This window comes from Rhea americana, unplaced genomic scaffold, assembly GCF_003343005.1.
Source record: "Rhea americana isolate MKP2758 unplaced genomic scaffold, rheAme1 scaffold_2, whole genome shotgun sequence".
NCBI classification, from domain to species: Eukaryota; Metazoa; Chordata; class Aves; order Rheiformes; family Rheidae; genus Rhea; species Rhea americana.
In genome coordinates, this window is record NW_028186149.1 from 7335779 (window position 1) to 7348369 (window position 12591).

General features: G+C 35.4%; 1 protein-coding gene across 2 annotated transcripts in view; it reads left to right on the forward strand.

The window, feature by feature from the left end:
- Positions 1–12591, forward strand: part of GLDN (gliomedin) — a 57413-nt gene that overhangs the window by 6081 nt on the left and 38741 nt on the right. The window contains exon 2 of one of the 2 annotated variants that reach the window (XM_085303404.1): positions 4489–4632. In XM_085303404.1, the coding sequence (XP_085159530.1) occupies positions 4600–4632 (33 nt within the window). In that variant the 5' untranslated portion in view covers positions 4489–4599. Of the gene's footprint in view, positions 1–4488; positions 4633–6827; positions 6953–12591 lie in introns of those variants that run through there. The other variant, XM_085303403.1, reaches the window with a different exon arrangement.

Below are 12591 nucleotides of genomic sequence, written 5' to 3' on the forward strand. Positions count from 1 at the left end.
ATTTGACAATACTTAGAAATAGATTTGCTCTGTTCTTTTCTATGGTAGTATCTCAAAGCTGAATGATGTAGTTCACTCAGTATGAAGTTTTTCCTTGCAACCTACTTTCCCCTAGTGCTTTCTCATTTATCTTGTGATTTGGACTCACGTTGCAGAAGAATGTACACTTTACTTGGTAGTAACTGTTAATAGTAGTATTATATTAAACAATACCAAGAATATGATATAAGCTTTCTAGATGCAACGAAGATCAGTGTTTACAATCTAAGTAGAAAATGTAGAGAATATAGACAAAACCTGGGAAAGAGAGCAAGCAGTGGTTCCAGACCTTTTAGGTACCAGTACTGCTCCAGTATTTTGGATCATTGCTATGAAATGCTTCTGGTATTTTTGTGATTCAAAATGACTCTGACACAGTATGCCAGGTGACTCTTTAGAAATACACGTGATATTCCAATAGCTAGCAGTAGACATCTTGTGTTACATACATGGAGAATCTCACATCTTGTACATGCTCAACTGTTGTACTGTCTTTCACATTCTGAAGAATGGTTTCACTGTCAGAAGCATTTTTTAACAATGTAAAGTTGTTTTTAGAGAAACTAATGCAGTGCTGCAAACTAATGATAGTGTTTCAAGCAGAAATGTTAGCTTTCAATTACCCTGAGTACTACTCACTACCACAACAAAAGTGTGCCTGCCTGTGTATGTAAATAGTTTCCTTAGTTTCAATACCTTTCTCTCACTTTGAGCTGATGGTATTACAGAAGGGAATAACTGCTTTTAGGGCACACAATTTCACTTTTTTATTGCTCTTTCTCTCTGAATCTTGATAAATGTATTCTATGTAGTCCACTGCCACCTTTGCCACACTGAGGCACACTGCTAGCTGTTTTGTTTGCTTGTTTTTTTCTTCCAAGAGATTCAGGTGTTTCAGTCTGACAGAACCTACAGGTTCCATCTAGGTGTTTATGCTACTTGGTGGTGTAAAATAAACAGGCCTATACATACAAMTGTGTAGCTATGAATATTGTATCTGTAGGTTAAGCCCTGTGAGGTTTCAAGATTTGCTTGCACAGGTTACTTTGAAAATATGAGTCTTCCTCTTTTATTTTCCAAAAACATGCGTCGGGGTTTGATCTTGCTCTGTTCTTAGTCATTCACAGCTTAAACCTTAGCTTTGTGTGGAAAGGCGGGCCAGCTGTATGATTTGACAGAGAAATGGAAGCAGATTTTTATCTTTTCAGAATATACAGATTGCAGTGGATTGGATTTTGGGTTTTAGATTACCCAACTTCCTAATTTTATAATATATTAGTAAGAGAATAAAATTATTATTTTTTTTAGTAAAAACTATGATATGGTGTCCAGTGAATTACATCAGTGTGTAATTTTTATATTCTGGATGTGACTGTCATGTGAATGAAGACTTTTAAAGGCACTATCTTAAATTTAGATCCCTTTTATACCCTTGAAGTGGTCTGAAGCTGTCTTACTTCTAGTAAAAGTGGCCCCTCAAACTCTTAAAAACAGACAATTGTCATTTCTTATGTGGAGAATTTGTTTGTCCTGTTTCAATGAGCGTGATGCAAGCAGACTTCCAGGTTTTACATTTCTAATATTTATTTATTAGAAAAAAACAATCTGGCCCAGGAAAAAATCACCTTAAAATAGTTCAGCTGAACTACTTGTACTGTATAATTGCTTACGCTCATTGTATTATTTTAGGAATTTTCTTTGAGGTAAATTACTCTTAATAAAAATTCAGCCGTGTGAGTTTTGATAGTGACTACTCTCTGAATGGACTGAAGACATTTAGAAATGAAACAAAGGCAGAGTGTCAATTTAGCAAGGAGGAAGCTTTGGCTATTCCTGTTCATTTTGTCTTAAAATGTATAAACAATTTTCCTTTCCTTGAAGCAGCTTGAGGCATGTTTCTAATCAGAGAGATATGTTGGTTCTGACCAACACTTACTTGTATTGCAAGTGGGGGGGGAGAAAAACTTTTAAAGTCAAATAGTGGAAGAAAAGAAACCTATTACAAAGAAGTGCTTCTGTGACATGATATAGGTGGATGTGCACAGTCCTGGCTGGGGATAGTGTTAGCTCTCAGTAGCTGGGAAACTGTCTGACAGCAGAGGGCACTGTGGGTTGGTGCACTTTAAAATTTGAGTGTATTGTGAGAAAATTATATTTTAAATACTTTCTTGCCAAAGGAGGTGTTGTGGTGAGTGAYGATAACATCCACAATAAACAAAGAATTGCCAATATATCTAGCTGACAAATGTGTTAATCCCTGTCCTTTCACCAATAGCTCTGTATGTAATGTTTATGTTAATAAAATATCAAGAGAGTGTATTATACCTGAAAATTTCTSATTATTCTTAGGAGGAGTTCATAAGACTGGTTTTTCAGCAGTTTTCATACAGTCCTAACTGTTGGAATTCTTCCCTAACTTGTTCCACCTGTCAGCAGGGACATGAGGGAAAGTAATCTGCTTCTCATTAYAAATCCCTAAAAGTTAGTGCCCTCCATTAGTAGCATCTGAAGCTGAATCTCAGTTGCAAATGAACCTGTGTAGTATTAACATCTGAAGCAGATGACTTAGGCTTAGCTAAACAGTTTTGGAAATTAAAATCAGTGCTTTTAATAGACTGGTTTCACACAGATATGACTCTGTTGGCTTATACAATTTCAGTAAATTCTTATTTTTGTAGCTAAAATGTAGTAGCCCTTCCACTATTTTTCCAGAGGTTAGAGTAGACATTGCCTCTTTTCACTCAATGAAGATCAAAGTCATCACACAGACTTCAGAGACTCGGCCTTCCACAGATGAGTATGTACATTGCTTCCGTTGTGCATTTCACAATTAGAATGCTAAGGTAAGGAGTGGTTTTGTTGTATTTGTTCTGTGGATGCTGCCTGAATGTGAGCTAGTCCAGGAAGACAGCGACTCAGGGTATGTATGCGTTGCTATTTCAGTTCATATCGGGAGTGTGCTTTGGAAGGAAATTTCTAGATCGTTCCCATTAATGATGTTCATATTGCAAAGCAGTCTCAGAATRTGCAAACTGGGTTCTTTTGTATGAAAATAAATCAGATAATGTGCTCCAGAGCTGCATCTCATGCACTCCAGCTTTTAATGGGTATTCAGACCACAACACCAGGTTAGATCTATTCTGAGGCGAACTCCTCTCCCACCCCGATTTGTGTATGTTGTGTTCCTGTTGGATCACAGTGCTTGCCAACGTTGGCATAGCCTAAGAGGAACATAGTACCTTCAATAAATAAAATACTTGGTGTCATTAGTTTTAAGCATGCAACTGTTTTGCTGTATTGGTATTATAGCACTTCTCGTAGRATGAGAAATCTCTGATTCTAACTGCATGTCAGATCTCTTTAAGAGAGTTCATGCTGAAGTTCTATATGACTGTTCTAATTTTGCCTTCAAATTGTGGATTTTGCTGCAAAATAAGCAATCCTTATCCTAGCTGTTGAATAAGAAGTCATATATGGAACCACAGTAAAGTGGTTGCATGGAACCTATTGCTAGAGCTATTAAAAGAATGTATTTTTTTCTTTTTTTCCTGAAGAATTAATTAACCTGTACTGGATAATTATCACTAAGTGTACAGCATGTATCACATAAATAAGCCTTGATACAAGGATTGTCTTGTTCCCTTGAAATTCAATAGGATTCAAAGTTGAGAATACATTAAAAGATTTTTTTTTTTAACTTGAGAATGCTTAACATTCCTTGTAAACTGAGCTATAGAATTATTCTCTAACCATCTGATTGTTTATGTTTATTTAGTGTTACCCTACAAATTGCTCCATGATTTTTTGTGGTCTCTTCTAACAGTGTAATTTTCTCTAGATGCAATAGGGGGGTAATGGACAGATTTCATCACAATTTATTGCAATCTGATACTGTGTTACTCTCCTCCTGATATTTTTTATCTTCAGTAATAATATCTTTTCTTATTCCTTTTTTCATGTGCTTTGAATCTCTGCTTCATGGTCTTTGTTTAAGAGAGAATGCAGATGTCATCTGTCTTGCTATAAGTGGTTTAGAATCTGTGTCATCTTGAGTGTTTCATTTCCAATTAGAATGTGCAATGCAGCCTTTGAAAGTTACTCGTGTATATTGCTGTGCTTCTGAAAGCACTTTTGTACTGAATCCTACTTCTCATTCAATCCTTCTACACCACAAAAGAAAGTTAATTAAGGTAAAACCTGCAGCTTATGGAGTGTGCAGATTAGGGAATGGATATGCTGCTTATAGTGACCTTTTTCAATGATTCTTAAAGTTCTAGTCAGCAGGCTAAAGTTTCTGCAGTCATAGAGGTCTATCACATCTAATGACTATGGAAATTTATTCTAGCAATTTAATGATGTTGAATAATTATTATATTCCTGTAGCATAATTCTGTAGCACTTACTACCAAACTAATCTAAATGGCACTCTTGAATATATCTTTTGTTTAGGTTAGAGGAAGAGGGAAAGAAGAGGCAACAGCTTTCAGCAGAAGCTTGGAAGTAGGAATGTAGTAACTATCATCCTGACAATCTGAAGGGGCCCCTGACAAGTAAGGGAAGATGTGGGAGCCTGGCATATTGCTGTGTCTGACGGTGAGTGAGACAGAAATGCAAAACGCATTGGCTATGTGGTATTGAAAGAAGATGTCTTGATGTCTTTATTGTGAGATAAGAAAGATCGTTACATTTGATGTCTCCGCTGTTTTTTGGAGTTGTGATTTTCCTAATCTTGGTGAGCCTTCTTATGGCAGTGTTGTCTTGTTTCTCAGCTGAATAGTATTGCTAAAGCGTATTTGTCTGCATATTTTTAGTTCTATCAGCTATCTTCACTGTCACTTCTAAAATGCTTCTGCRTGTTGGTTATATGTTAGCGGTGGCTATCAATGGCTCATACATAACTGTAAACAGTACTTGGCTTTTCTTATCTGCCTCAGTTGCCACAGAACTGCTTTCTCATCACCTCTCCTCCCCAAAGTATCATAACTTTGCAAGGTGCAGAGATGGTTTTAAYTGCAATACAGTTACGTTCCTGTTATTTGTAATTCCTGTTATTTGGAGTCTACTTGATCAATTGGTTTTCTGAGCATTGGAGGCTAATGCTAGTGTGTGGAACTTACTGGTTAATGCAGGTTGATTGCTATCAATGAGGAAACAAGTATGTTAAAAATATCTTCTGTGAATGTAGCAGTTTTGTTTGACTCTGTGAATATTTCTGTATGTTTGGATAACTCCAGTAAAGACCATGCCTTTCTGCACCTTCACGTGATGATTGCGACCTTCATTGGGTTGAATTTACCAYCTTTGTGTCTGCTATTCCATGTCAGTTACTGGAATATGTTTTGAGTTAAATCAGAAGTGGTCACATATCAAACAGGGTCACTTACATCCATATTTAGATTTCATGGAGGAGCCAATATGAAATCAGTGTAGTGAGCTTTGAGCTGTAATTTCTGCAAGATGATAGTCAAATGGGTATCCTCCTAGCTGCTCTTCTCCTTGTGATTTACCCAAGTGATTTTTCTGGGACACAGGAGCGGTAAGGCCTTCTAAAGAAGTTAATGAATTCTTTTGGTGAAGTCTTTTCCTGTGCAAATGGTGCTTGAGTTTGTTCCTCCGTACCTATTTTAACTTGGGCTAGTTCTTGGCCTACCCCCTTTTAAATTAACTTAGACTTAAATGTGATAGTTCTTACAGATTTATAACAATACGAGGCTAACATAAATAAGGAGAATAAAAGATAACTGCATTTCATCACATTAAGCCTCAGATTCCAAGGAGTTCCGTTTCATAGATCTGTAAATGTAACTCTGATCTAATAGCATGAGGAATGGCAATCCTGTTCAAAAGGATGTTTAGTAAGCAGCTGATAAGCTTCAGGCTTAAGTCTTTTGAATGTTAATTTGCCTAGACAACTTAGATAGTCTAATAATAAGAAAAAAATAATCACATGCAAGTTCAGTGTAAAGTTTAGGAGGCTAAAAAGGAGTTTTAAGAATGCTTCTAATGTCATAAAGAATGGCTCAACCACTCAATTAGCATAGGATTCTCAAACACTCTAAAAGCATAAAGCTGCTAAAGATCTGATGTTGCTGACATATGGCCAAGTACTGATCAAGATGATAAATTATTGCTGAAAATGCTAAATGACTTTGGAGCTCATTAAGTTTCGAAAATATACTTTTAGCTTAGTAGGCTTTATAATGTACTGTGAAGTTTGTTTGGATATTGCCTGTGAGGATAGCCAGTGAAAGTCCTGATATTCTGAAAGTCTTGATCCAAATATATTCTAGAAATTGGTAGTGACTTTGAATGGGTAAATTGATCTTCAGAGAACGAATGCTTACATCTTGAAGAATCTCTTCCCATTAGTGTTAAACATTCAAAATTAATAGCCAGTTCTAAAAACCATRATTACCTATGGTGAGCAATATTTGGAGTGGTAACTTGCCCTGTACAATTAAAAACTCAAGAGTCATCTTTCTCCCTCTTTCTGGCCATTGTCCATACTATTTGCCTGTTTATGCAACATGGATGTGTGAGACGAGGTATGCTATGTTTTGCCCAAGTGACTGCACAGTAAGGGCTTCTGCTTATTGAACAATCTGTAATTATTTGAACTGTGGTTTTTTTCTTTCAGAAGAATAATGATCTGAAATTAGAATTTGGACTGTATCCTCTTCTGAGATTTTAATTGCACTCTGATGTATGATTTGGAAAAATAACCTGCCGATTTTATTACCTTTCACAAAAGGTCTCATTGTTGCTTAGGAACCAGCATAATGTTCAAGAAAAGTACTATCCACAGTAGACTATAAAATGGGATTCATCTGAAACATACATCTCTTGAAACAGAATGAGTATATCAATGCATTATAAACCATCAAAAAGAGATATATTAACTTCTGCAGTATTGGTAAGGATATATTTTACTGCCTCACTGTCTAAACGTTTTTCTTAGAACAGCATAAACTCCAATTATACTCAAAAACTAATCAGAAAGTTAGTTGTGGAAGGCTGAAGTTCTCTCCCCCCCCTTCTTTCCCTCCTCTTTACCCCCTTCTCTTCCCCCCTTCTTTCCCCCCTGCCTTTCCTCTCTCTCTCTCTCTTTCTCCCCCCTTCCTCCCTCTCTCCCTTCCTTCCCCCCCGCACCGATTTTAATCTTATTTCCTGTTTAAAACTGTTGAAAAACCAACCTCGATGTGGATTTCTATGTATGTGTATGTGTAACTAACGTCAGTTTACTATCACTACTGAATGGATGATTTTGTTTGTATTTAGGCATGTAGAAGGCAGCTCTCTGACATAATTACATTTCTCCCACGGTAATTTTATTGCTAGCAAATACTTTGACTAACATAAATAGCTAGTTGATGCAGAAGGGTGAGAAAAGGTGACTTGTCATTTTTTGACTTTTTTTTTCTGCATATATATACCAAGTGTCTATCAAAGTATGTGAACTAATCCTGAAGAAGAAAATTTATCTGGGTTTTTGAAATGGAGAACCCAGAGTAAAGAAGAGTACGTGAATATTCTTAAGCCATTTCCCATTCAAATGACTTCATCAGGAATAACTAATAACTAAGATATAGCATTTTAAAGAAAAATAACACTTCTCCACAGCAAGCACCAACTGAGAGGGATCAAGCCATGATACAATCAACTAATTCTCTGGGACAGTTCCAGACTTACTTGATGTCCTTATTTTAACCTCACTCATAATCCGGTTTCTCCCTACTGTGACAGTAATGCTTGGAAATGTTGGTTTGTTCAAGTTTACTCACTTTCTGACGAATTCTATGTTGCCAGCAGGTAGCAAGGTATAGCAATGTCTGTTCCATCCTATATAAAGATTGCTAATTTTGCAGTGATATACATCTTTGTAAGAAGTAAAATCCACTTTAGAGCAGATAGAATGAAATTGGAGAACAGAGAAATACTGGACAGTTCTTTTTAATTAGTGGAGCTTGCCACACAAGTCTAAAACATTTTAATCTTTATTGGAATAATCTAAACAGTTTGAAAAGTTGAATGAAGTGAACGCTTTCCAGTGGCGACTATTCTGTAAGAGCCATGTGCCATAGTTATGCCATTTTTTAAAAAAAGAAACTTCTTATAATATTGACAAAATATATAACCTCTCTTTTTTTTTTTTTTTTTTTTGCTATTTTAATGCCAAGAAGTTGGTTTAAGACCTGCAGATTTTCTACTTTAAAATTTCTATTTTGATAGTGATAACATATCATTTACATGAAGTTAATTACAATAACTCAGATCAAAGCAGGTCCGAAATCATCCTTCCCTCTCAAAGACAAAATTAAAAACATTTCTGTTACGTCCTAGTCCCGCTGTTTGAAGAAAAATGCTAGAATATGAATTAACAAATTACCTGTGTCCTCTTGTTACTTCTTGATTTTACCCGTGAAGATTGCTATCTTTGTTACTGATGTGCTTCTTTTAAAGATCTGAATAGGTTTTCTGGTGCTCACTGTGTGTGGCATCTTTTATGCAGGTGCTTCTTGTTGCTAAGAGAACAGTTGCTTAGAGATGGAAGTTTGTTTTTTGTAATAGATCAGGTGCCATTGCAATTGAAAAAAGAATTTTGTAATTTTACCTCTACAGCTCAATGTACCTGCTGAAAAAAATAACCAGTGATAGAGATGCACATACCTAATATTGATTAGAATTGTAAGTGAAGAGCAAATCACAAAAGTAAATAAAGTTTATAATTACGTTTGAAGGCTCTAAATATCCAGGAAAGAGGGATTTGTCATTTAAATGGAGGCATAACTGACAGAAATGACATAAATCCTTTGCTTAGCACATCTAAATGTATTATTAATTTCTGACAAGAAGGAAGAAGAGTCTAAAAGTTTTATTTTAACGTTAAGATGGGCAAATTCCTAGATAATCTTTTGTAATTTTCTGAACTGACAATGAAAAGTTTTTAATGACTATCCTACATGTTTGTGCGTATATTGTTTTTTTTCCTTATATTCCCAGTTTGCCTAGTTACTGTTCAGAATTACAAGCTGAAGGCTGGTTTCCCTTTTTTGTGGGTGCTCCCATTTTTTTCTGTAGCCTTGGACAACTTGGACAAACATAACTTATGAGAGTACAAACATTTTTAAGAATTACATTAAGCAATTACTAGAAAAACATAGAAGGAATGACTAAAGTTCTATAGAAAAAGGTGGCAATGTTATTAGAGGATAAGACTAACACAAAAGTGTGACTAAGGTACTCGTACCTGTTAAAAAAAAAATTGCTTTGAAACACCAATAGAAATCTGAATTGTCTTTTATTTCTGCTATGGAAAATCCCTAACTGACTCAGCTGCCTCTTCTATAAATTTATCTCAATGATGGCCAATAGACTGTCTGTTTTGTGAAACAGATCAAAATCATCATTTTTCTCAGTGCTCTCAATATTAGAAAATCCAGTCCCTCAAGTCTGTTCTCAGCAAGGCCATGTTATAGCCCCTGGCAGTAAGCCTCTGCATCCTTGTCTTTTGCTGTCAGGCCACAAATGTAAAAGCTTCTCATAAAGTATTTTCATTCTTCTGAACTCACTCAAGGCCTTAGTGTTAGCATTTCAAAGGAATAAATAAAATAAAAATTGGAGCACTTTTGATAAGAAAATCCATCTAATGGGTGAAAGGGTCTTGTAAATAAAGGACTATGATCTCATTTAGAACAAAGGTATTTAAGACTTGTGTACAATAGTTCTAGTGATAGAATATTTTTAACTTAGGGGAGGGCTGGAAGGGGTCTAGAATTTTAGTGAATGTGTGTGTGTAGGGGGGGGAATCCAGACAGTCTGGGGAGAATAAGGACTGAATTCACAGGGAAACTCTTCCGGCATGACTGTGACCTCATTGAAGATGCATACACGGCTTACACAACCAGGATCCAACATAATTGTTAAACTGAGAATTGAGCGCTTGTTCTTTTTCCCATGTGCACACGCCCTTCTATCGCTATCTGTTATGCAGAGAGTTGTTTACAGGATCATTTCACTGTCTAATTTTCCTGGAATCAGAAGTACAAGCAGAAATGAGCTGATCTCTAATGAACAATTCTACTGAGTCCCATATTCAGTGCTAGTTACAATAATGGTTAAAGCCTGTTGTGTATCATCTTATGCTCTGAAAGTGTTATGATTATTCTGTTCTATCAAAAGAGAGGATGGCTATTTTTAATTTTTAAACCTACTAAAATATTAGGAAAGTTGTGTGTTAATACTTCTTGTTTTAGCAAGCTAACTGCATRTTTTTACTACTTGTAAACTAGGGATATTTACACTCTGGAAGAGTCAGGTTTTAAGGCTAGTTTTGATTCTTTTTGTAGTGCATTTCCTACCGATTCTTAGTGTGGCTAAATTAATATGAATGATCACTTCTGAAGAGAATGGATATTTATTCTATGGATACCAAATTGAGAGTTTATGTAGCAGTATAAGTTACCATAAAAAGTTTCTAGTACTTTCCCATGATTTGAAACTGGTTTACTGTGTTCAGTGTTGCTTTGGCTTACCTAGCTAAAAAAAAAAAAAAAAAAAAAAAAAAAAAAAAAACAGCTTCTGTTGAATTTCACTTGCTAGTTTTCTCATTTTTTTTTTTCTTCAAGTTCCCCCCATACTCTTAGCATAAGTGAAACTCGGTATTTGTTGGCAGTGCAGACATACTATTGATTTATTTTCTGTTTAAGATATAAAGGTAAGTTGTGGGTGGGTTAGGGAAGTTATGATAGCTCAAACCCTTGTGAGGCTGCAGCTGTCTCTAATTTTGGAGATGGCATATTTTATAGGTGTTAAGCCAGTCTATAGCTTTAGAGAGTAATATTATTATTAGAAAATGTGCTCTGGGTACTTTCATTATTGCTAAATCAGAATGATAATGAAGATTAGCTTAATTTCAAAGCATATATGTATCTTTAACCTATATTATATGTGTAAATGGTAATAATAAACTACTAAATCATCTACATCATTTTAAATAGCCTCAGAATGAAGAGATTAGTAAAAGAAGGGAATTTAAGGAAAACTAATACAAAATTTGTACTGAACTAGTATAAATTCTCTGTTAGCACATGTTGCTTGAAGTTAGGGGAGTCCAAGAGTGATCTAACCAGTTTGCTGAATGTGCATCTTTGGACTCATTAGATGACTGTTCAGTAAAAGGATTGCTTTCTAAAAATGGGCAATCTGGTAATGTTTTTATTGGGGCTTCTGATATATCTACTTACTGATACAAAGAATTTGTGTATGAACTGTAAGTAAGGAGCAAGAAGGCATTAGAATTGGTCATAGAGTGAGCACAGAAGGGGTTTCACATCTATGAAAATACTTATTTATAATTAAGCTAGGTTTTGTTGAAACTGACTTCTGTGGGCTATATCTTTAAATCAAATATTGTTTCCATAAACCAGAGAAAATTTATTTAAGTTCTTTCATGCCAAAGAATTCCCAGAACTTTGTGTAATAGAACCAGAATGATTGAACTTGTTGTTCATTACAAAGATCTCTAGTTGAATGCTACAAATTCTTCAGGGCCTGAGTAGGCCTTCATTGAATTAACAAAGTTCTTTTTTATACCGTTAAAAATAAGGCTTTTTTTTTWAAAAAAAATATTTTACAATAGAGTTTTGTGAAAAGAGGATGCAAAATGCTCTTCATAGTTGAGCAGGAGAATATGTATCCCTGTAGGAACCCTGTGGTTCGTATGGTAAARTTGATTAGAGTTTTGTTTTAACAGTAAGGACTTAATTCTGCTCTGGCAGCTGTGTAGAAAGCAAATAACTCCAATAGAATYAGTCGGAAAGAAATTACTGATAATATAGAATCACTACAGTGAAATTAGTAGAATGGGATCAGGCTCTGTACTTGGTTCTTTTTATGGCCTGATGGCTTCAATGCAGCCACAAAGGTATGMAGTAAAGACTCTCCTTACTCTTAAGATGGATAGCCTCCGGTAAATCTGTCTCTCATCTACTCCATTTTACTTTTAAGATAGAAGGAAACAGCCACATGTATGAACACAGATTGCAGCACAGGATCGCACTAAAGATATATCTAGCTTAGTACTCTGCCTCAGAAAATGGCCAAAACTAGATGCCAAGTAGGGAGCATAAGAACTTTCCTCTTCCTGCCTTCCGCCACAACTTAAGGACAGAAGAATTTAAAGTAACRCACTTACCTACCCCTATGTTTGCCATTATGGCAATCTCTCTTTTCTAGGCAGTGCAAGAAATAAATGGTAATTCCTTTAACAGACATTTCACTCCTGCTTTTTCTTTTAACTTTACAAATGTTCATTTTCTTGTTATCCTAAAGAAGTCAGTTCTCAAATACCAGGAAAAGCAGAGACTACTGCAAGTATTTGTGAACTCAAATACTTGTTTTATTACTTTATGATTTAAATGTATGCATCAGCCATGGGAATTGCCAATATTTAACTTTCAAGCTCTCTCTCTGGATAGCAAAATTGTTCAAAAAAACACACACAACATATCTGAAAGGTCAAAAACTCCTTAAAATGGTTTTACATAAATTACT